The 26,487-nt window shown below is 41.5% G+C and overlaps 1 protein-coding gene across 1 annotated transcript in view; it reads right to left on the bottom strand.

Moving 5' to 3' along the window:
- The window catches only part of doc2d (double C2-like domains, delta), a 33,479-nt gene extending 7,247 nt beyond the window's left edge, over positions 1-26,232 (bottom strand). The window contains exons 1-8 of the mRNA XM_034211624.1: positions 26,019-26,232; positions 23,168-23,573; positions 22,687-22,766; positions 21,870-21,944; positions 16,771-16,880; positions 9,819-9,945; positions 9,565-9,621; positions 8,283-8,407 (exon numbers count right to left, since the gene is read on the bottom strand). Coding sequence (XP_034067515.1) covers positions 8,283-8,407; positions 9,565-9,621; positions 9,819-9,945; positions 16,771-16,880; positions 21,870-21,944; positions 22,687-22,766; positions 23,168-23,555 — 962 coding nt within the window. The 5' untranslated portion in view covers positions 23,556-23,573; positions 26,019-26,232. The remainder of the gene's footprint in view (positions 1-8,282; positions 8,408-9,564; positions 9,622-9,818; positions 9,946-16,770; positions 16,881-21,869; positions 21,945-22,686; positions 22,767-23,167; positions 23,574-26,018) is intronic.
- Between the last annotated feature and the right edge of the window lie 255 nt (positions 26,233-26,487).

The raw sequence follows: 26,487 nt of genomic DNA on the forward strand, positions 1-26,487 counted from the left end.
GCCTCCTGCCAGTGACGAATCCTGGCTTGACAGCTGATGCATGAGATGGGCTTGGGGGTTGTCACTGCGGAGCTGGAATCAGAGCGAGTGAAGGAGGGAGGGATGGAGGTGGAGGAACCGGAGGAGGATTTGATAAAAAAGCTAGGTGGTGGCACAAAGACTTGAGTCATTTAGTCACTGTCAGTTATATAAAATTACATTTTCATCATATGAAAGGATTGGGCTAAGGTTGTAGATATCCGTGACGGGCGTGAAGTCAGTCCTACGACGTGTTGTTGACAGCTAGGAGATGCACAAACACACACTGTTTACTATTGGGCTTAACTTATTAACATTTCCTTTTTTTTTTGTCCGAAACAAGATTGACCAAAGAAGACTCAATATCAGAGTATGTCAAGCTGTTCACAAAACACGGCCCAGAATCCGCGCCCGCAGTAGGGGAGCCTAAACAGCAAAGAGTTTGAAAGATAAATCTGAGGGATAAAGTGACGGTTAAACAAAATGTATTCGAAACAGTAATATTGCTTTCACACAAATAACGTTTTACTTTTTGCGAGATGGATAAGTCATTTTTTGCAGCAACAGTATAAAAACTCCCAGCTTACAATTGTGAAAAATAAGCACATTGGCTATTTGGGGCAAAACAACACAAAATGTCCAGTGGCTAAATCTGTGCCAATTACATGAGAATTTGCATGCAGCTTTTTCTCTCTGTACACATCTATAAAGATCATACTCAACAGCTGTGAAATGCCCTCTCGAAGGACTTATACAGTGGAGAACTTCTAAAATGATTTTGGACATAGCACTATTAATCCTAATGTATACCTATTACACTCCCAATCATAGCATTGTTTAGCTGACGACATGTTACCAAACCGCTTTTTGCCACTAGTCACAGGCTCTCTTGGGTGTTTATTGTATTTTAAAAAGGTCATTTTCTATATAAGCTATTCAAAATAAAGATACCTGGTACTACAGTACACAATGGTCTGACCGCCCTCACAAGAAAAGAAAGGAGAAGGAAAGAAAAAGATCCATTGAGACGGGCGGGCAAACAAAGCCTGCATTTGACCGGCAGCATGTGAGAGGGTGAGGTGAGAACCGGGGGACATCTCAGTCTGAGCTGCTGTGCCAAATCACATTTTGCAGACGGCTTCGAGGCCGCTCAGAAGAGGGATTCCAATTTCCGGAATAATAAAACATCATTTGACAGCAACATTCATTATAATGATGATAGAAATAAAAATATTCGGCACAGCAGAAACCAAACTATGCTCAAATTACCGTAGAAAATTCAATGTGAAGAATAATTCATAACATGGAAGGCTGGCCCATGGAGATAGGAGGGATTATCCTCTCAGTTTTTGTTGGCTTTTTCTTTTTTTAAAACTACACTGAACAAAAATATAAATGCAACACTTTTGTTTTTGCTCCCATTTTTCATGAGATGAACGTTTCAGAGTGGCCTTTTATTGGCCAGCCTAAGGCACACCTGTGCAATAATCATGCTGTCTAATCAGCATCTTGATATGCCACACCTGTGAGGTGGGATGGATTATCTCGGCAAAGGAGAAGTGCTCACTATCACAGATTTTTTCAGATTTGTGAACAATATTTGAGAGAAATGGTTATTTTGTGTATATAGAAAATGTTTTAGATCTTTGAGTTCATCTCATGAAAAATGGGAGCAAAAACAAAAGTGTTGCATTTATATTTTTGTTCAGTGTATGTTGTTCACAGCAAAATACAGTAATGCAATTTTTGTTCTGACTTAGTCCCAATCCTCCACTGATTAATGAGGTTAACAACAGCTGTTCTTCTCTATAATGATGATGATTTTTAAATACGGTTCCACAAAACCATTTTGTTTTTCTCATATGGAGCACTATGGTCATATCAGTTCAACTCTTGTTAGAAGAATGACATTTAAGGAGTGGACAGACATAACACAAATACGCAGACATAAACTCAAATCTACTGCAGCAACCCCACGACAGCATCAAAACAGCCTCCACGGTCTCTCAAAAACCTGAAGCTGGGTGAATTACCCACTAGTATGTTTTGCGGGGCATATTTAATGTGTGAGATTTGCTGGTGTTAATGAATATGTTGTCGCCTTTTGTAGCTGACTAATTACCACCTCATGCGTCATTAGCCCAATTGTATAATATTAAATGCTGGTTATTTTGTCCTAGTATTTAAGTCATTTCCTGATCTTTCTGAATGAGGCATCTTAAAGCTGTGTTTTTTAATAATATAATAACATAATATAAGTATTTTTACATCATCGCACCAGGTCAAATTAAGTTAAAATAGCAGTGCATTAAAGTCGGTGTTCCAGATATACAATATTCACATAACTGTATGTACAGGGACAGAGTTAATATTCACTGTGTGCGTTTTCGTACTGGCCATAAAGTAAACGCATTTAAGCGTGTGAAACTGCTCTGCAAAAGATGGGGGATAAAATCTACCATCCTTGCTGTGTGCCAAAGACAAAGATGATAGGGGCTTAGGATGTCTCAATTAAACAAATCAATATAACAATCCTTTTAGTATGAAAACCCTAAAAATAAATGTGTTACTAAATTGTTCAAAGCAGCAGAGTATCCTTGATGAATTTTAAGATAAAAAGTTTGTAACTTTTGAAAACACTGACTTGATTTATCGACTTGAACTCAGACTGCTGAAGCCTTTGTCTTGGCTTCAGAATTCCTTGTTGCACTTAACAAGCACTGTGGATTTTGACATCTTGGGTTTGTTTATACCTCAACCGAGATACAATGGTCTTGCACACAGACAGCGGACAAACCGCTTTCTATAAATAAGACAATATACAGGAAACAAGCTTCAAGTTGTCAGCTTATCTGCTGCATTTTAAATTGATGTCACGCCGGGCCATGTGAATCCAGCAAGCATGAATTGGGGTTTACATTCAATGGTCTTCTTTGCGCTCAGTAGAGGAATGATTACAGTAACGAATAAGCCATTCAAAAAAAATATGGGCATGTGAGTATTGAAATATGCTAGAAATGAAAAAAGGAAGTAATGTGTTTTTTTATTTGTTAGTTTAAACTTGGTAGGGAAGGCCTTCATTATAGTGCTTTGGCTTCTTGACCATTTATGCTCATGTAACCGGAAATGGATGAACACAAGCTGAAATACTAACAGTTCTACATAATATTTGGTGACTACCATTACAACAACTGTACCCTTTTTTTCATCTCTCGCCTGTCTTTGCCCTTTATGTCATTGGACCCTCATGACTAAACAGCATGACAGCTTGACAACCACCAGGGTCATGTGCATTTGGTACCTTAAACCCTTCTGACAGCAAGTTTAGGTCAGGCAAAGACAAGCAGAAGAGCAAAAGTGTCCCTGGGAAATAGAGAATAGAATCAAGAAAAAAACCCAGAAGTGACAGAAAGAGATGAGGGTGAGGAAGCTGTTGTAAAAAACAGAAACCAAAGTAATGTCACTAAGAAATCAACAAAATAATGTGATAGAAAGATGAGTGACAACTGGAAATTGGAGTTAAATATACTGTATGCCTGCTGCAGTCATGATTTTCACTTCACACAAGCGTTTAGAAAGAGAGAAAGAACAAAACTGTGAAGCAGTGTGCTTGGTCAGCAGGAAATATCTGACATGTTTTGCACTTTTTTCTGCCTTTACATGTCTTTTTTTCTGACAGAATAATGTATTCTTCCAACATATAAGGGAATGTGTGAAGAGCAAGGGAGAGGGATGTGGGTCATTCTGAAGGATGTCAACTCATTTAGTCTTCAAATGCTAATTTGTCCTTTTAAATGGAAGACAAATTAGCTCTGCGATAATTCTGACCTTGTGCCACTTGAATGGCTTCTAAAGGCTGATTGAAAGAAAAGTCATATTGGAAAAACCCTCTGGACAAATGCATGGTCACACCCACCCACCCACACACACCACACACACACACACACACACACACACACACACACACACACACACACACACACACACACACACACACACACACACACACACACACCACACACACACACACACACACACACACACACACACACACACACACACACACACACACACACACACACACACACACACACACACACACACACACACACACACACACACACACACACACACACACACACACACACACACACACACACACACACACACACACACACACACACACACACACACACACACACACACACACACACACACACACACACACAGAGAGAGAGTGACTGGCATCAAGATCAGTTTTAGTTCCAGCTTCCTCAAGAGGATTGCTGGTATTAAAACTGCAGGACTCCAGTCTGACAGTGAAATAAGCCAGAAAGCTTGCTAAGTAAATTAATTCTCTAATCTCATGTCGACTCAATTGCTCACTATACTCTGGAGACCTAATTCACCTATGCAGCATTACATTCACCCCCTTTTTTCTGTATTTTTCTGTTAAAAGTTAACCTCACTAAAACTTCAATACACTAATGATATTGTTTATTTGGTGGAAATAAAAAAAAGACACATTAAACAAGCAGAGTATACTCTGCAGACCAATCACTGAACTGGGGTAAAGTAGGCTCTTTGTGATAGATTCAGAGTCCCCGTTACAAAAGAGAACAAAAGGAAACTTTGGAAGAGAGATAAATGAAAAACCCAACTCATTTCAGTGCCAGAAATATGAATCAGATCAGAGTAAAGATTCTGCACAAATGAAACATCCGGTGAATGGATGCAGAGATGAAATGGAAAACACAACACATAGGAAGGAAATGCAACATGGTGGGAAAGACTGACAGAAGGAAGAGGAATAAGATACTCCGGGCTGCTTATGTTTTTTATTTATTTACTCAAAATAATTGTGTGTCAAAGTAGACACTCTGTTTTTTGAAGAAGGCTTTCAAAATGCCAATATGTCGGTGGGATTGGCTGAATACGTCCTACTTATACAGACATCTAAAAACACTGTTTTCCAAACAGTAATTGTTCCACACTTCTATCTACAACCATTTCGCTAAAGCTTCCATCTTTTCGATCCACAACACTTTCTCTTCATCAAACTACCAAATATGTTGTAACCGGACAACACATGGAAAACATTTTCTGATCTAACATCGTTACAGACAAATACAGCTTATTGGTTTAGGGACATACAAATAAGTAACTGCTGCATTTAATGAACGATTTTATTAAAGGCATTTCACACATTTGACCAAGGGGAGGTATTTGGTGTTCAGTGTCTCGCCACGGCACACAAGGACATGCAGATAAGAGGGGAATCGAACCGCAGACCCTGAGGAAACATTATGGTTTAAACTGACTGCTTTAGGTTTTTTGTTAAAGATCTTGTGCTTAAGGATTTGCAACCTTTTGTGTTCAATGTTGACGTTTTCTTGTGCCTCCAGACGACTCTGACCTTCCTCGGGGGTCTTTGTGGTTCTATAGCAACATCACGCAACTTCCTTCTCCACGCCCTACGGATAAGTCATACTCCCTATGCTAGAGGGCATTGTCGCTTCATGGTAAACAAATTAGTCTCTGCATTCACTGTGTACTAGGTCATCCCATTTCTTCATGTAAAGCTGGACTTTTTGATCTGTGTGAACTATGGAATCAAACAGAGAGCAGCGCTATGAGTGGGTGTACAGTACTGTGGCTTGTAGAGGAGTTAAAGTGCATACTTCTGAGATTCAAATCATGTTTATTGTGGTTGTGCAGGTCAAACAAGCTCAGTTGATCAGATTTTGGAATTTGTTGGAAAACAGAACAGAAATAAAATACATGAATACATTTTATTGTGCAAAAAACGGCTGAACTTAAATCTCTGAATGACACCAGAGCACATTCACTTAAGGGATGCCGGCAGAAGCTTGCTTCAGTTTTGAACTTACATTAAGCTTCAATGGCTTTATCAAATCAGACAACAATTTCAAGCAGCCTGGAGCTCCTTCCGCCTCAAAGCCTCGCTCTACTGAAGGGGGCCGTGTGGGAGCTCTCCCTCTATCTGCTCTGTGGGTGTTTAGGTGCACCAGGCAGATCAGAGATTGAGCTGTGTGGGCTTTATCTGTCCCTGCCCGATCCTCACAGGCAGGTGGGCTCAGGTGGGCAGCGGCAGACACTTTGTCTCTCCAAGAGTCCCTTTTCGGAAAGCCTTTCATTGGCTGAAAGAAGCTGCTTAGTCTGACAGAATGTCATTTAACTATGATACGGTCATATACAGCTTATAATTATTTTAATTATCTATAACATAATAGTTATTTATTAGTTAGTATAATAATTTTTGAACGCACCAATAAGGGCTCAACCTTAGTACGTGGGTTGCCCGCTCTACTAGTTAAGCTATTGCGGCACCAATATATTCTTTTTTTGATAATGGTTAATTATGAAATCTATTACATGTCAGAAGATTTCCCTGAGCTCCCAGTTGATGTCTTTAAATTGCTTGCTTTATGTGCCAAACTGTCCAAAAGTCATTTCAAAGATGATTTTGTTATATGAAAAAAGAGAAAAGACAAAATCCTCGTGAATATCTGGTTTCTTTGTTAAATAAAATGACTACAACGATTATCAAACGAAAATTGACCAATTATTTTATTAACTGTTTCAGTTTAACATAATCCAGTCCTACCTTTTTCTGGAGTGAGATTGGGACTGTTCCTATGCTGGACTGATGACATTTTAACATTTAAAAGGCATTTTATGCCATCAACTCGATAAGATGGAGTTTAAGTGTCAGGCTGGTTAAAGGGCAAAGTGTGTGAAATAGGCATGGACTGTGTTTTATGTTACAGAAGAGAAAGGCTTGAATTTAAAGTGGTCCCAAAATCCAATAGACAAAGAAAATGAAGAAACTTTTCACAGTTGGAAAAATTAAAAAAGTTGTGGTTGGTGATGAAACACCTCCAGAAATTCCTCAGAAAACAAACCAAAAAGCATATTATATACAGTATCTGTGGAGAAACATGTTGCTCACTCTCTGTGAAATTAAATTTGCAGTGGCATTCTTCACTCACAGTGTTCCGACTGCGAGCAGCTGCATTGATATGACCTCTCAGTTTGAGGCTTTATTAAGGTCAGAAGTGATGCGAGGTGGGACTTTTACACAGACTTTTTAGACAGACTAAAAATATCATCACAGATATTTCAAAATTACTGTTGCCTATTGGGGCCTTCACAAATGATTTACAGTGGGTAAAGTAAACAGATGAAATGTCTGGTTAGTTCATAGAATGAGGGGGTTTGGTGCCTTGCTCAAGGGCAAATCGGCAGTGTCCAGGAGGTGAACTGGCACCTCTCCAGCTACCCGTACACATCCTTATGTTCTCGTGCCAAGTCCCAACAGACTGAGCTACTGCTGCCCCAGGATTCTGCATCTGACCCATCCTAGTATTAGGAGCAGTGGGCAGCCATTATGTACAGCGCCCTGGGGGCAGTATGGGGGTGCCTTGCTCAGGGGCACCTTGGCAAACTAACCAAATTCCAAGTCACTACCAAGTCCCTACTAGAAACAGACTCTGTGCATAGTTGTAGCTATGAGGCTAGCTCTACCATGCCTCAGGTGAACATCTAAATACTTTTGCTAGCATAGCACATTTTTGTATGGCATATGAGACAGATCAAAACCCAGAGTCAATTATTTCCCATTTTAAATTGTTCTGGAATCTGATTAAATCCTTCCCAACTTAATATGCAACACAATTCTGATAACATGCTGTCTGTTTCATGTTTTATTTCAGGTGCCTTGGGAAAAACAATACATAAACGAAAGAGACACCCACACACTCAGCCAACCCAAGGATTAACAGCTCCATAATATAAACTTAGAATCAACAACGACTGCTCTCATGAGACAGGACTTAAAATGAAGATTTCATCGTAAACTATTTTCCATAAATGTGGCTATAGGTGCTGCTGCCTCACCCCCTCAGTTAGAGACTCAGGCAAATGAGGGCTGAAAGAAAACAACTTCCCAATGCATTTAACCAACGTAGCAATTTCAGACAGCTACTTTCTGTCTCCTTCTGTTTTTTTTGTCAGACTCAGAGATGGAATGATTCATGTAAAAACGTTATCTTCCTCCACAATCTCTAAAACGGAGGTGGCGAGTGCAAAGTTACACAGCGGGACTTTTCGCTGCACTATGAGGACATCTCACAACTGTGAATATCTCACCACTGTGAGTTCCTAATGCAGAATAGCTGCTGACAGTACGAGCATCATTTGTAGGATACCAGGTTTGTTCATGAATATCAGAATCGACTCACATTTTGACGAAGGGGTCAGAGTAGCCGTTGGAGTCCATGGCGGCCAGATGGGCACAGCGTATTACCCCAACCAGCAGGCAGCCCTTCTCTGTGTTATAGCATAGTGACAACAGGATGCGGCCACGCTGGGGACACAGAAACAGAAGAACTGTGTCACACACACACACAAACACACACAGAGACACAACACCAACCTGACGTTTTACTCCTCATGATCACACAGTGGGGAATGCTGCATCAGGGTCAATAAAGTATTTGATACACTTTCACTAAAAGCAAAACAAATTAGGTACAAAGAAAAAAAAAAATTGTCTGCAACATTTGCCCTTCCTGTAGGATATCATGTTTTTGTATGTACACCCAACATGCAGTGGTGTAAAGTGACAAAGTACATTTACTAGAGTACCATATATTTTTGACATAATTGTACTTATCTTGAGTATTTACAATTAATGCTATGTTATACTTCGACTACATTGTATAGGCAAATATTGTACTACATTTATTTAACACTCAGTTATTTATTAGCTACTACAACATTAACTACATTAAAATGCCGTGACATGTATTTGTCAGTTATAAAAACAGGATAAAATAACATTATATAAAATATAGTATTGTGAAAATAACCACTCTTAATATATTGAGTACATTTAGCTGATATTACTTCTGTTATTCTAATAAGGTGCATTCCGGGTTTTTACTTCTGATGGAGTATTTTACGACCATAGTATTTCTACTTGTACTAAGGTACTTTGGTAAAGGATATGAGTACTTTATGCAATTCTGGCAACAGTGGTTTTCAATTTTACGCTTGTAATTAAAGGATTTATCTGAACTCAGCACAATGACACTGTTCTTTTCTCCTTTTAATCTCCAGGTTGAACCATAGACTGAGTGTAATCGGAGACCAAAAGCTATTAGCCTCTGTCTCTAACATCATGAAGAGAAATTAGATAACAACCACCAGGGGATGAAAACACTGGACCGGTGCCTCGGTGTAATTTACAACATGTTGTTATATGGAGTCCTGTGAGTCGTTTCCCTTTACATCGGTCCATTAGAGATCATGCCTCAGACACATAAACTGGTTAAAGGAAAAACACCCAATTAAACTTTATTTTCCTTTACAGATGGGGAAAACCGAGGATTAATTACAGTTGCTGAAAAGAAAAGAACGTGTATCAGATAAAGGAGAGTTATAGGAAGCTACACTGAGCCATGTTTTGGTTGAAAGTGGTTATGATAAGATTGGTGATGATAAATCTGGTGATCATTTTACCTCCTCTTCTGCCACGACCATTCCCGGCTCCACTGGTTGATTGTTAGCTTCTTTATTCTGAAATGGGAGAGATAGACACAATGGTTATAACATAGAGAGCCTCCGGGTGAATATCTATTACATATTATAATGCAGTGTTTAAAATGGATAACCGATAGCCCCCAGGCAAACATGCACAATGGAAATAGGACACATCTTGATGTATATGTCCACAGAAACCCATTTGGCATGTGGAACATATATAATGTACCTACCTGTGTAATTCTCTCCAGGCCCATATTGTAGCGTTTGTTCTCGCCCTCTCTCAGTTTCTTCAGAGCCACTCTCACCTCTCCAATGAATTCATTACGTCCGAGTCTGTCCATGTCACACACACACAGCCTTCGCACGCAAACAGAGAGGCAGGTGAGTCAGTGAAAAGTAACAGATGAACCCTACCCTCTGCTTTTAATAATGAAGCAAGCAGAGACTGTGCCAAATATATCCAGCATTTTAACAATCTATCATCTCCTCCACCTGCAACACAAGACGGGTTCCTGGTGGTTTCACAAGAGCAGTCTCGTGAATGTTAAGCTGCTCAAGAAAAAAGAGGGTTTCCAAAGGATTTCAATTTCCATCAGACACTAATTTGTTGTATTTAAAACATGTTAGAGGTAAGAGATTGTTTGAAGCAAGTAATCAGTTAAAGGGCATTGATTTTGTGTCGTATACAGGTACATCAAATGAAAAAGGCTTCTTTAAACTCATTTGAATAAATTATGTGTGCTTTTCATTATGCTAACGTTTTCTCCTTGCTTCCCTCACTCAAGGCTTTTACTTGCATCTATGATCGTGCCAGTGAGGATGAGAGAGAGAGACAGAGAGAGATAGAGAGAGAGAGAGATAGAGATGCAAGGAAGAGACACGAGGAGCTGAAGCTGCCAAATGAGAAATCCCTGGTTCCATAGAGTCAGTCATAAAAGGTACAAGTACAAAGTCACGTACACGTCATCAATAAAGATAACTGGCAGACTAAAAAAACATTGGGTAAAAAGAAGGAAACAAAGAACAAAAAACAGACAACAATTTCTGGATATAATGATGTATGTTAGACACACTTTTCTTATTTTTTACATGTATTAGAGACTGAATGAAACAAAAAGGAATAAACAATGTATTAAACTGGGGAGTTATCTGGCAATTACAGGATAAGCAATATGCTAAGCAGACCCAGAGCATCACACCTAAATGACGTCAGATATCTATGACGTGCTGCACGGCGTCACATGTTAAAGCTTGGCATTTATACGTCAAAGCACTTGATAAAAAATGTAGGCTTAGGGTACTTCGGTGTTCCCTCGCTCTCAGCTCCTCCATAATCCCCCTCACTCATCGTCACCTCAAGGTGCATTTAAAGGATAGGACACTTCATAACCAGAGGGGAAGCATTTTTCAGGTCACAGGAGGAGAGAGAACGCATAACTTAGTGAACGAAAAGCACTCTATGTGTTATTTATATATATATCTATCAGTTGGACATGTCGTGGGGTACTCAAATAAAAACAGGACAACAGAAAAAGACTTCAGCCATGCATGTTCTCTTTGGTTGCACTCTAAATTCAAAAAGAGACAACCATATCACTATCTTTGTCTATTTTGCTCTATCTCCCTCTACAGAGCGCACTTATTCAAACTGATGTTGATGTTCAAAGTTCCGTCAGCTACAGTGCAGTCTTCACAGCCCATCACCTGCTACAATATTCCCTCTGTGCTCAAGTATTCCCAGATGGATGTCCCTGCTCTTGATTTCTTCCTCGCTCTTCATCGTCTATTCTCGACCCTTTCTCTCTTTACCCACACACACATCTTTCCCCTCTTCCTGTTCTCTTCCTGTCCATTTGGCATGCTGGTTCCAGACTTTTAAACATAACGGATGAGTATCCCTAGCAGGAGCTTCAGAATAACTCTGACACATGACCACTGCTGTCAGATGATTAATGTGCCTTTGCTCCGTCATACATGCAGGGTGTCTGTGGTGGGACGGAGGTTGCGGTGAAATGTGACACCAGTTCCGCCCAAACCTTTGGCTTCCTATGTGTAAAGACTCAATCCGTTTCCTCACACTCTCTCCCACATTTTTCCGGCTTTATAATTCCTCTAAAAACCCAACAGATGCTGGTGGAATCTGTTCAACCTGCGCTGCCAAATGTTGTGTTAAGTCGCTAAATTGGCCTCATGAGTTACATCGGATGATGAGGTTATTTTATCACTCAAGCGTAACGTCTGTGCAAGATATAGTATCTCTTTAACGATCTCATGGAAGTAGGGATGAACCAAAACATGGGGTTGGCTTTCATGACGACAGGGATGTTGTTGTCATGAAAGCCAACAGGGTTGTTGGACATTTGCTGTGGTATTTTAAAAAATGAATTAAAGGGGTCGTGAGCAATATTTATTTTGAAGTGCATTTAAATGACACATTATTTGCATATGTAAATATGTAACCTTTCACATGCTAACCCTAAAGCAATTTCAGCTAACAGTTGTAAACCTAATGAAATATAACACATTATTTAATTAAACATGAAGTGAAATTGCATGGCTCGTTAAAAGGATATTGACATAGATTATTTTGGGGGAATCCTGGCATAGCATGTTTGTAATATAATTGGAGATAAACTAACTTCAGTGTCGAAAACTGTTTTTACAGACGCTTAATACTGAATACTGAGTTTTCTATTAAGGCACACAAGTGTTTTTAGCTAAATGCTAACATGAGCATGTTAACATGCTTGCAATGACAAAGCTAACATGCTTAAGTGAGGTGGGTATGGAGTTAATTATGTTCACTCCATTATTGCAGTGGCAATGAAGGAAAGTAAGCAGATTACCAAAGTCAGTAGGATTAATCGTAGGGTGACCATAAACATTTGAACAAATTCTAACAGCAATTCATTCCATAGTAGTTTAGCTCAGAAATATGGTGAACTGAGCGACATTGCCTCTATCAAAGCAAACAAAAGGCAAACCCAACATGTCATTGTTATCCGGACATCTAACACAGAATCAAATATGTTTTCCTCCCTGACAATATCAGAACTCGACTATACATCTCACCTCAGGCATCCAGTAGCCATTTTCAGCCTCTCCCTCAATCCGATAACAAATCAAGTCTATACATCTAAATGTGTCCCTATCTCCCCACAGCGAGGAATGTGCGAGTCCATTATGAAGGCTGACAGAGGGATGGAGAAATAGAGAAATTGAGAGAGAGACTAGACCTGGCACTGACAAGATGTTGTAGTCCTTTAACACACACACACACACACACACACACACACACACACACACACACACACACACACACACACACACACACACACACACACACACACACACACACACACACACACACACACACACACCCACACACACACACACACACACACACACACACACACACACACACACACACACACACACACACACACACACACACACACACACACACACACACACACACACCATGTATACATCACTGCAGGGGACATTACATTGACTTACATTCATTTCCTGGAGACTTATCCTAACCTTAACCTTGACCAACACATGCCTAACCCTAACCCTAAACCTAACCAATCTTCACCCTAAAATGAATGATTCCCCTCATGGGGACCTCCAATTTGTCCCCATAAGGGAGGCAAGTCCCCACACGTTACTGTGTAAACAGATTTAGGTCCCCACAAGTATAGTAATGCTAGGCCACACACACACACACACACACACACACACACACACACACACACACACACACACACACACACACACACACACACACACACACACACACACACACACACACACACACACACACACACACACACACACACACACACACACACACACACACACACACACACACACACACACACACACACACATACACACACACATACACACACACACACACACACACACACACACACACACACACACACACTCCATCATAACACATCTGCATATGCACCATCTCTACTCCTTTAAATGGCACCTTGATATTCCTTTTAGAGGTAAAAGCCACAAGCCTATATTTTTTGTACATCTTTTAAAAAGGCACAGAGAAATGATGAGATGTTTTTTTTAAATAGGGGGAGGGAGGCAACGTACTATCATGGTGCCCTAAATCATTTGAAATGTGCCCAAAGGCAGAGGCAGTCTGCACTCTGCAGCAACTGATAGAGACATTTGCACATAATCACAATATCATGCATGTCGGCCTGACTGCAATACAACAATCTTTGGGGCAAGTTAATCTATCACACTTTCAGGCTTCAAAGGAGACCTATGAATCTACTTTTTACCAGTGCTGTTTCTCAAGTATCTGTCACAGAGCTCATACAATTAACATTGAAAAAAAGCAGATACTATCTGTAAAAACGTTTTTAGTTTCGAACAAGATGTTTACCTGTTAAAAACAAACCATATAACTCTCAGTTTGGTAGATTTTTTACGCAAGACTTATTGAAGGAATAGCTGATTTGAGTCCAACCGGGAAATCTGGGTTAAGGACATTAGTTATTAGTTTACTCAGCAGATTAATTCTTAATTACAATTGGCCCTTAGAGATATAGTCTGCACACTGAAGAATAGGGTTGTTGAATACAGAACATAAAAGAAAGAATACTGAAACAACTGAGAGACCTTTTTCTCCAAGCCATTTCGTAACCAGCTTCTATTTAACTGTTCCTTTCTATTTAAGTGCTTTTTTTCAGCCTTACATAATCACTGTACCAGCAAATGAGTAAATTAATGGTAAAATAAATAAATAAATGCAGTGCTCCTTCCACTCTACACACCGCGTAAATCTCTTAACAGCATTTATCCTTCAGCACAAAGAGAGGTGCATCAGAATGGACTTGACACCAAAAGCTTTTTTAATGATTCAAAGGTTTTTAGCTGCACTCCAGTTTTTAACACTTCCTATAATGTGGGCTGGAGTACTAAACAGTAAGACACTTCTTTATAGACATAATCATAAAAGATTTTTACAGCGTCAAACCCTGTTTTGACTATTTATGGTAGGCAGTTTCTGCCATAGCCAGTCAATGCTTTTCCATTATCTGTATGAGGTTTTTTTTGGCAGTGGTGGAGTCCGCCCTGCTCTGGTTGGACTAAGATGGTTTCCCTATAAGCACAAAGGGTTCTTAGGAATTTAAACAGGCGTACAATCCACTCAATTTAATCGGATTGACAGCATTGACTTTTACGGTTCACTCTGTTTAGGATGTGGCGAATGCAAACTGAATATTTTCCACAGTGACTGCTTGATATTGAAAGTGGTCGATTGCTGTATGAGATGATGTAAGCAGTGATCACAGTCTTTCAATGTAACACACTTTACTGAATCCTGCAATGCTGTGGGAAAGTACCGGTAGTGTCTCTAGCCTAAATCTGATTGTAGTTGCAATTATTTTTGATAAACTTCTTTCTTGAAATGTGTTTGTTTGGCTGTACTTTCAAACAGAAACACCAGTTGTTATTCTATTCTATTTCTGATATAGTAGCTTTCCAGGAGCAGAGGCTGAAGAATTTAAAAGCACATGGCCACAGTTCAATTCAACCAGGAGCAACATTTAAGAGATCACAATTTACAATACCTTTACTGCTTTGATAAAACCCTTGTTCTCACATTGTTTGACTGCAGTATTGACCAGTCCAAGTATAAACTGTGCACTGTCCAAGCCTTCAGGCAGGTTGACAGAGAGGCTAAGTCTGGACAGTGTCCTCCTGCTGAGCAGTGGACCAAGCGCAGGGATCAAACACTACAGACTGCCTTTGCACCCTGCTGGGACCGACAAAGCGGGCAAACCCAGTGAGTAAGCATTTCTCTGGGGATGCCTCTGTGTCTCTCCGTTCTCCGACAGTATGCTGCCTTCTGTGGAGTAATGAGAACAAAGTCTGTCTATTGGCGGAGTTATCGTGCTGGCACTTGAACACATCGACAGAGAGTTTGAGCCTATTTCCTCCCTCTCTTTCTATCGTAAGCCTTACCCTTGTTTCTTCGCTCTCTGACATATTTTCATTCACTGCTGCTCGTTTTCCGCCTCTCGTATTTCTCACTGTCTTCATTTGGTCGTATTTTAGCTGTGACTAAACTCCTCCCCATCCGTTGCTCTTTTTTCTCAGCTAAGTGCATTTCCTCATTCATCACTTTATCCATCGCAGTACCCTCTCTGTGAGCCAATCATTCACTCTCTTTCAACTGTCGTCTTCCTCAAGCTTTTCCTCACTAGTTCCCTTTTCCACACTGACTTATCTGTCACTTGACATCATTCACGCTTTTCCTCCTTCTCTCTTTGTGGGTCTTGGCAGTCATCTCTCCCTCTCTCTTTCTTATCATCTCTGGCTTGACATTGGTCACACTACTCCTCCTCTTCCTCGTTTTAGCATCCTACAGCCACCATGCTGGTTTGTGTCTGTGGGCTGTGTCCTTGAACAGAGGTCAGGTGGGTTTCCTCTAGTCTGAGGGTTGTCTCCTCTCGCCCCTGTGTGTGAGTAAATGAGTGGGAGGGAGAGTAAATGTTATTTCTGAATGTGAGCGGTTGTAAAAGCTCAAGGACGTGTGTTGTTTGCGTACTCATGTGTCCTGCCAGTGATCGCCCTTGACATGCATACGAGGATAAGCACACACCGGACAGCCTGCATTTGTGTGTGAGGCGCAGACGAGATTCATGTGCGTATGTGTGTGTGCATCCGAGCCCGTGTTTCCTCAGGACAAACAATAGCATCCAACCCTATTATGAATATGCTGAGCAAACTGACACTGATTGTATTCAGCACACACGTACACAAACAAAACACTTGCGCAACTCTGAACCAACTTTCACATGACAGCAGTGTGTCAGACTTATTGGGCCAAGATGGCTACGCTCGACCTCAATCAGTCCATATGGAGAGCATTGCGGGTAGGAGAGTGCAGAGACTCCCCCCACATCTAACACCTAGCAGGTACAGCAGAGACTGCATGTGGGATGATGGGCTGGCGTTGCCTGGCTGAAATAACGAATTACCTGGAAAAGCCCATTGGGATTCATAGAGCGCTGCAGGCAGTTCACTTGAGAACTGTAAGCATGAATTGTTATCCCCCACATCATAAAGTGGTCACTTTGCTGTCTGGGGAATACATCTAATTTCTGGCCAGTGTGAGAATCAGAGCGGAGCGCCTACCTGAGCGTTTTGGTGGTCATGTCGGCTGCTGTGATGCCATGATACACCAGCTCCTCGTTCCATATTGGGTTCAGCGTATTCTTCAGGGTTTTTGTGCGTAGCTTGTTTGCCTGAGGAGACAAAGGAGAAGAAATATGAAAAGAGATACATTGAAAGGCAAGGATCAAAGGAAGAAGAGATGAATGTTTTGAGGGTGAAGGAGCAAAGTCATCAGATCAGAATAGGAGAAAGAGAATAAAAGATAATGAAAAAGGAAACGAAACGAGTGATACTAGAAGATCAAGAAAGAATGAGAGCGAGAGAAAGAAAGAGTGGAGAAACATCATATATTTCTGTCCCTCAGGAATCGCAGACATCTGCTGCCTACTTAGTAGAGGAGAGGGAGAGGACACAACATTTTCCTCGCCTCGGCCGTCTGCCTGTCTGTCTTCTCTCCAACATGATAAAACTGTGCATTAGCCCAACCAGATCTTTAAAACAAGCGCTCTGCCTCAAACTTAACACAACAGCCAATTAGGTTGCACGAGACATTCACCATGAAAAATTAAAGCTTTCTAAGAAAATAAATGCCCAGGAGCACTTCATAAATTCACCCTCCATAAATAAAGTTTTCAGCCACATGCTGCTTCAGGATTTGCTCATCCTGTTATGTTTTTATTTCAAATGTTATTTTGTATGTATTTTAATGCTTTGAACCCACCTAGATATTGGGTGTGTATCTCAATAAAATGAATTTTTACCGACTCTTTAGATTTTTAAACATAAATTCAACTCCTGCAAAGCCAAACCTCCGAATAACACAGTCTTTGTCAAAATGGTAATGGTATGTGGGTTAATAAGACCAAGATCAAAGGCAGAACTAATTGGCTGTTCTCAGCTGCGGGAGTGGCTCATTTTGACGTGCTTCTGCTTTTACTGCAACTTTACTTCAGCACCACTTCCATTAATTCACAGCTATATTTGAATTATAATTAGATTTCAAATACCTACAGAGAGCGTATGGTACAGCACACTATAGGATACATCTGGTGATGGCTTATTCCTCGTGCCAAAGATCTCCATTAGTGTCCAAAATACTATAAAAAAGGACCCTAAACATTTGTTTTGGTATATTTTGTAAAAGCTCAGTAAAAAGAGATTTGGTAAACAATCAGGCAGGTAGAGAAAATTGCTATACAAGGGCAGGAAATGAATAGAAGTGTGCTGGTAGAGTTGCTAGTATGTTGATGGAGAAAGGAGGAGGAGGAGTTGATGCAGAGCATTCAAGTGCAAGGATCGGCCATGGGTTGATGCTGGCACGAGGCACCAATAACCCAATTTGTTCAGGTTCTATATGCCCTGTATAACGGGCCAATCTGACCCGGACCACTCAAAGTCATTGCCTCACCTCAACAAACTAAGCAGGGTGGGTCATGCCAAGAAGAGGGATTCATAATTATAAACTGCAGAGCTGTCTCAGATGAAAAACAGTCAGCAGGTGGGGGAGTCTTACGGGAGTTCTGTCTTCCAGGTGTCCTATTCCACTGAGGAGCCCCCAAACACATTAACCAGTGTGCATGCAAGAATTTGAATGAGGGAAGCCTCAGACCTGGACCATCGCTGGGAGAGATCCTCTCCTGCGTCGGAAGCAGCATCCACCAAAAATTGGCGCTAGATATTAGAAATGGTGACGCAAGCTCTGGTAAAATGATTTAGCTATACTAAAAGGCATCACAAGATATTTATAGTGGATGCTTGATTGGGAAAAGGTAGTCTTCTACTTATCAGGGTCATCATTAACGTTATTTTACAGATTTTAGAGAGCTCCCATAAAAGACATCCTGATTTTAGACAATCTGATGTATACTGTTAATTACGTAATAAATCCACCTCTGAAGAAAGTCCACCAGGGAAAATGTACGCCACTAAAATGGGCATCTTTTAAGGAGTTGGAGTATTTGTGAGCCATTTTTGAAGATTTATTCAGCATCTTCAGCCAGAACAGTTTGGCTCGGGCTGAATAACGCAGCTTGGCATGGATGAGTCTGAGGGTATTGAGAAAAGGACTAGCATATTGTTGATTTGGTCGTTTTATGGGATTTGTTGACAGTGAGAAAAATATGGAGCATCGTCAGCCTTATCTTTTAAAATGTCCAACGGTATAGAAAGCAGTAAGAAAGATGATGACTGCTTACATTGAAATACTGCATAACATGTAATGCATCAGTAACATATTTGTTTTTAAATAAGACTGAGCCCTTCTCCTTACACATTTTTTATTTTTGCAGTCAATACTCTCAAAGGTGATATTTTGATGTCATGTCCTTTTTTTGTAATAGATTATTTTTCATTTGCATTTTTTTAATAAAGTAAAGGATATACCACTAAAATAAGATGGACTTTTATGAATCCCTCGTGTTTCTCTGCATTTGACCCATCCTAGTGTTAGGAGCAGTGGGCTGCCATTTTGAACGGCGCCCGGGGAGCAGTGTAGGGAACGGTGCCTTGCTCAGGGACACCTCGGTAGCACTTGGTCTTTCCGGGACTTGAACTGGTGACCTTCCAGTTGCCAAGCCAAGTCCCTATCGACTTCACCACCACCGCCCCAAACTAGTCACTAGTGTTTATTCATAACTATAGGCGTACTCTTTAAATGTCCAGCTAGTAGAAAAATGGTCTTGACTTCTCTTAAAAAACTTGCTCATGTCTGAACTTTGCAGATAAACACCTCGTCTCTCTCTCCCTCTCTTTTTTCCTTTCTGCCACAGTCAGTCTCTTAACGCCTCAGGGCCAGAAGCTGAGCCTCTCTTCCATCTTCTTTCTCATGGTCTGTTTTTGTCCCCACATCCCATTGTTCTGCCTGTGCCTGTGCCTTCCCCTCTAACTCCCTTTCTCCCATCACTGTCCCCTTTTTATTATCCATTTTCTGCTGGAAACTTTTGGCTTATCTTCAGGAGTCAGCCCCCCAGGGCTCGGCCCATGAAAGAAACAAGCGTATTTGATTTCTGTCATTTGTTTGATTCATTAATGTGCAGGAGGAGACATTTACAGGCACATTTACAGGCACAGTCACGACACAGCGGTGGCGCACAGCTGTATGTGTGTCAGCACAGCTCAACAATACAGCAATTTTATAAACAATCATCACTCCTGAATGAGTGAATTGGGTTGGTTTTCTAAACATACCTCTTTACAAACACTTAATGCACCAGTTCCCTCTCCTTGCCCTGTATAACACCCCGCCTCCATTTCCGCACTATACTGGTGCATCTGTTTCTAAATGTTTTATCTCTAGCCCTCCATCTGTCCATCACACTCTCCCCTATCTCCATCTGTTTGCATGGATCTTTTTACTTATATTTTCTCGATGAGAGCGAGAGGAGAGAAGAGAGAGACGAGAGAGAGGAGAGAGAGCGAGAGAGAGAGAGAGGAGAGAGCGAGAGGAGAGCGAAGGACAGATCGATAGTCTATCGCTATCTCTGATATCCGAGACCTCTATCTCTTCATCTCTCTCTCTCTCTCTCTCTCTCTCTCTCTCTCTCTCTCTCTCTCTCTCTCTCTCTCTCTCTCTCTCTCTCTCAATCCCTTCTTCCCAGAGCTTTCGGTGGAAGAATCTAGCTGTGAGTGAATCTTCCATTCACCTCCACTATGGGAAGATGGAAACAGCAATGACCATCGCAGAGGTTTCCTGCATTACTGTGTCTGCCCACGTTAATGTGTGAGAATGGGCAAAAGGATAGATAAAGAAGGAGTTACAGATCAAGGCAGCGTCTCTGTGTGACTGTGACTAAAGACTTAGCATGTGTTTGCATACAGGCAAGGTTATGCGCCGCATGAGTTGCAGTGTGTGTTTCACATCACAAGACAGCATGCTGGACTGTATTCTGGATAAAGAGCATGGGCTGGAGGATGAGTGAGAGAGAAAGGAGGAAAACGAGTGGGGCAGAGAAGACAAATGTCTCTGCTATCGGTATTTTGACAAGTGAATTCTTCAGCAGACACCAAAACCTTTTGTGTTCTGGATTACTCACTCACTGCAACGTTTACATGCCTTGTCTGAATGTGGACGATGAGTAGGTGTGTGAGTGTGTGTACTTTTCAAGTGACGTGGCCCCCGTCTGGTGGGTATTTAACAACTGGCTGTTCATGGCTACTTACCTACTCATTGACGCTTTCCCAGCGCCCCCCACCACCCCCACTAGCTCCACCTCCCCTCTCCCCCCATCAACGTTCGTCTGTTGACGTGAGCCGTGTAACAATCCTCCCTGTTTCCATGACAACCACCTGCTGCTGTCCTCCCCTCATCTGTCTCTCCCTCCCTCTCTTTCTCCACTCCCTCTCTCTCTACTTTTTCTCTCTCTCAGTTGTCTCCATTCTCTCCACACACTGTTGGTATTTCAAGGTCAAAGAGGGTCACAGCCAGATTGTGAGATATAGACAGAGATAGGGGCGGAAAGTGGGGGAAAGCAGAGCGATAACAACGGGAATGAAGACAGAGGAAGGCTGGAGGAAAAAGAATCCCCCAGACATTGTTATTGTTAGCACCTAGACCTCAGACAGTTGCCCTATGTTACCTCTGCTTCCTCCCCGCACTTATCATAACCTCATTTTGTGTCAACCTTGAGCCAAAATGGCCGACAACAGGTTGTATTCTGCCTTAGCTGGGGGGTTGCTGTTGTTGCAAGCCTTATCTTTCCTGCCGCTTGAGCTGAAAACAAGACAAGAGCGGTGCAGCAGACCAGAACGTGTTTGTGCTCGATAAAGCAGAGCATTGGACGAGCCACATTAAGCGGTAACGAACGCAAAGGCTCTCCGCTCAACGGCTTGACCGACACATTATATTAGCCCGCTGCCATGTTATGTTTTAGCATTTTGACCTTTTCACGGCATCTGAATCAAGGGATAATAAGAGAGGTTATTATTCTCAAAATAGTAAATAGTTTTGTTTTTTTGTTATGTTCTGTTGAATAATGTATGGAGTGTTTTCTATTTTCAGTTTTTCTTTTGTCAGCATTTCTTGTGGGATGTGGGACTTTCCTGTGGGAGTGTCTCTGTCTGGGGCAGCACCTTGTGGTAGCATGTTACGTTAATTGCCACTGAGGTAAGGTTGGAGCATTGACCTTGCTAGCCCCGGGAAGAAGATGAAGCTTGACGTATGGATCAGCCAGTCCATTGGAGTCCATGGCTTTCAGTCCCTGTGAACACAAGCAAGCACACACACACACACACACACACACACACACACACACACACACACACACACACACACACACACACACACACACACACACACACACACACACACACACACACACACACACACACACACACACACACCACACACACACACACCACACACACACACACACACACACACACACACACACACACACACACACACACACACACACACACACACACACACACACACACAGCAGTGTCAAAGGTAACGTCATCATGCCCTGAAACACTTCATATATAACTGACAGGGTGAGAAAAAGACAGCAGATGTGACGGACCACTTCTACAGCAGCTACATCTCATTAGTGATTCTGGGTGTTTTTTTCACTGCCTCTATTTTCTAGCAACCTTGACTCTTTTGTGTTGTCCTAAAGGAAAGCGGTCTGTAAAATTGACATAATTAACATCATGTGACAGTGCACAATATGTAATACAAAGCGTGTCAATGGCAAAACCAAATGTGTCAACATAACCCAGCGATTCATAGTTCAAAAAGGTGATTCAGTACTGACTTGACAAGCTGCTGAGAGAGTGTGTCAAAGACGTTATTTTCAAAAGGTTGAGATAAAGCAGTCTGACATGTTGTGCAAACGTGAAAGGATTACAGCAGCTTTCATTTGGACTTCAACGAGGATTATGCAACCAAACAGAAACAGAAGTGTGTTGACACAAAGAAGATATTGAAATAGTGTGTACCTTTCCCTTGTTAATAGTACAATGTAGGCAGTTGTTCTCTTGATCAAAGAGCAGGGTGAACTCCAATGTTCCCAGGTAGGCTGAAAAGAACACAAACCATAGCAATTACTGCCAGGAAAGGAACAGAAACACACAAAAGCTCCGACTCATATTTGTAGCAGATGGCCTCTTAAAAACATTATGCTGCCTGATATGAATTAATCTGTCCTGTTTGATTACCGTTTCAGAAGAGCAGAAACTTTCTCTGCCGTTGTCCCACTGTTGCTACATGGTCTAATCAATCCAATAAAGTGGGAGTGACTAATACTTGGAAAAATGCTTGACTCCACAATTACTCTGAAAACATATGTTGTGCTTCTGAGGAAAATGCAAAAACTAATTTAAATATATTGCCTTGTAATTTTCACATGAATAAACACAAATACACACTTTGATAACGTCTTTTTCACAATTGAATTTGATCCCCCTTATCAGAACTCACTGTCTTCATCATCAGAGTCCACTGTCTCCTCCCTGTCTCCATTGTTGTCCAACCTCCTCTCCCCATCCTTGAATCCTACGCCCATATCCCCGTTGAAAGTCTCCTCTTTTAGGATCTTTTTCTCCCTCGGAGGCGGTGGCGTGCAGGGGTAGTCGTGGAAACGTGGGAAGAAGTCTGAGATCTGTGGGATGGGGAGGATGGGGCCCGGGCACACGTTGATGGCAAAGTGCTCCTGCATAGAGATCTTGACTGGCGAGGGAGGGGGCGGACCAGTGTGGTGGGGTGTCGCTGAGGGGGAGGTGGCAGATGAGGGAGGGGTGGAGGTGGAGGAAGCGGGGAGGGCCAAGTGGGAGGTGGAGGGGAGCGGTGGGGGTTTGGAGACGCTCATGTGCACTGTCGAAGGGGACTGTGAGATGAAAATGAAGATAGAAGGAAAATAATGAGTTGAGAAACACAAAAGGAGTAACAGCAGGGATCTTAGCAGAGGCTCAGAAGAGAGAAACTAAATAACAGTCATTTTCTCCGCCTCCAATGACTGTCCAACTTTCTGAGTCTCCACTTTCTGTGACTTCGCCCAGCAGCACCAGAGGTCACTTCATTTTCAAGGCAATATTGAAAATCCCAGCACATCCAAAACATCCTAGAGAAAAACGTTTCTATTTCCAACCATTGATGCAAACCTGTCTTCTCAACAGCCAAAATAGAAACTGCCAGAACCTTTAGCACTTCAAGTGTGACTCACACATTGTGTCAGCACACCAAGTCTGTGCTCTGAATTAATTTTCAAATGTAGTGCTGTAAAGTATGAACAAGTGATGTCACTTGTGTATCTGCACTTCACTCTAATCCCTCCCTTATCTCTCTCGTTCACTCCTCTCTCGCTCATATGCAAGTCCCCTGAGCAACATTTACATAATACTTTTTGAAGCCTTTCTCAATCCCTAACATACAGCATTTGTCACTTAATGAAGCATACTAACTGTTGCCAAAGCTCAACTTCGCTAAGTTAAATGCTATCATTTCTTATTTCCCTCTCTGTGGTTAGCAGAGACTGAAAACACATGTTCTCTTCCTGCCGTGCTCTTTATTATTTAAAGAGATGGTTTGATTTCAGTGATCACAGAGATAAACTGTTTTCTTTTTTAATACTGACTGACTCAGATTCAACTGTTATAGACCAAAAACACTAAAGAACAAAACATAATATGGTCTTTATCTTAAACATACTATCACTGCTGTAGGACACAACTACTCATTCTGGTCATTGTATGTCCATTGCCAGCCCCCTATATATTGCATATGTCCATCACGTCACTACTGTTTAGTGTCAACATGTGTCTTTATGTGTGGGCATTTTATCTGTGTTCCACCCATAATAAAATAAGACTGCTCTTTTAGTAGACTGATGCATCTGTTTCGGTTGTGTGAGCACAAATAAAAAGCCTGTTTGAAATGTTTTTCATCCGTTGCTTTGAAAATGCACATATGAAAGTAGGGATTAAAGGGCTACAACTCAAGTAGCAACCTCTGTGTGTAAAACGTGAAGCCAAAGCTGAAGGGGCTTGAACTTGCAGTCTTTCGAATGGCCAGCAGAGGACGACTCCACTGGTTGTAAAACTATATCAGATTGAATAGAAGTCTACGAGAAAATGACCCGACTTTTCAATAGATTTTTTAACTCAGTAAACATTTTCCATATGAGTTGATGAGTTCAATAGCTTGTTTTGAGCCCTCTTCAATATAGCATCATTAAGAGCATAATAAACAATAAAGCAGCATTTGCCTTAGGGCGGGGCTACATTATGATTGACAGGCCACCACCACAACATTGTTTCCTCCAGGTGTTGACACTGTTAAGTCTGTCTAAGAGCTACACACTAAGTGTTCAGTTCTATCTCTTTTTTTTATATATACAGTAAATTCTCTTCTAGATAATAAAACATCAGCACAACAAAAACAAATCTAGTTCCGAGAGCCAAAGTTTTGAAAATGCTTCTTTTGCTGGTAATGCTTGAAAAGCAGCAACTCTTATTTTGTATATATATATTTTGCGGGGAAAATGGCTTTTGCTTATTATAAAGTAAGATGTTCTACAGATAAACTACTGAATTATTTGTTTCAGCTCTAGTTAACGTCTGCCTGGGGCATCTACCCTTTCTGGTCATTCGTGTATTTATCTTCTTTGTCCTGTATGTTGTCATTTACATATGCAAGTTGCACATATGTTAGCATATGCTTTTGCATGGAGATCAGTTGTATGCAGGAACCATGCAAAATTCTAAAACATAACAAGGCAGGTAGTGAGGTGATTCCTCCTTAGTGTGGTCGAAAATACTGAGATTTGTTTGATGTGTTTACATCAGCATTTAACGCACCTCCAGTGCATCACAACACATATTTACTATCTCTTCTGAGATGCACTGAAATACATGTTTACATACTGAACACACTGAAGCTTTTGTTAATCAAGGCAGCACAACCCTCCACCTTCAAACAGAACAAGATTTACCTCCGTTGTAAACTGCACATCCCTCCTTCCTCAGTATACTTAGTTACAGCACTTACGTAGAGTCTCTCAGACACACGAGTTAAGACCATACACACATGCACTCACACACATGCATACCCAAAATGCCTGTTCACATCTTCAATACCTACAGTCCCTCATACTGCTTCTTATGTAACAACACCCTAATTCATTGCTTGGGTACCCGCATTCAAATGACTTAAAGCATGTTGCTTACAAACTCCATCGCTCTCAACCTTCTTACATACAGAGACATGCACATGCAAGCACATGTGCACACACACACACACACTCACATTCACACAGCCATCCACAAATACGTACCCAGGGACAGTCTTCATCTGTGCCAGCACTCCATCTTGCCTGCGCTCACGTCCTCTGTCTCTCACACACTGGAGCATGCAGACCAGCTTTGAGCCAATATATCCCTCTGTACTCTCTCTCCCCCTTTCTCTCATTCTCTCCCTGTCTCTTCTTCTGCTCTCCTCCTCTCCTCTCCTCTGTCCCTCCCTCTATTTTCCTTCCCCTGTAGTTGTGACGTATCTGGTTAAAAACCCTGTCAGCCCTTTGCGGCATGTGCATATAGTGCTGTCACCTACTTTCTCAGTAGTGGGAAGATTTCAGGAAAGCCTGGGAAGAATGTGGCGTGTGTGTGTTTTGATGGTGTAAGGGGGGAGGGTTGCAAAGAGAGACAAAGTGAAAGACAGTAAAGCAAAGCAAGACAGAGAGACAGACAGATGAGGAGACAAACCGACATCATTCAGACACACAGAGAAACACACAGCAACGCATT

Source organism: Gymnodraco acuticeps, unplaced genomic scaffold (assembly GCF_902827175.1).
Source record: "Gymnodraco acuticeps unplaced genomic scaffold, fGymAcu1.1, whole genome shotgun sequence".
Lineage (NCBI taxonomy): Eukaryota > Metazoa > Chordata > Actinopteri > Perciformes > Bathydraconidae > Gymnodraco > Gymnodraco acuticeps.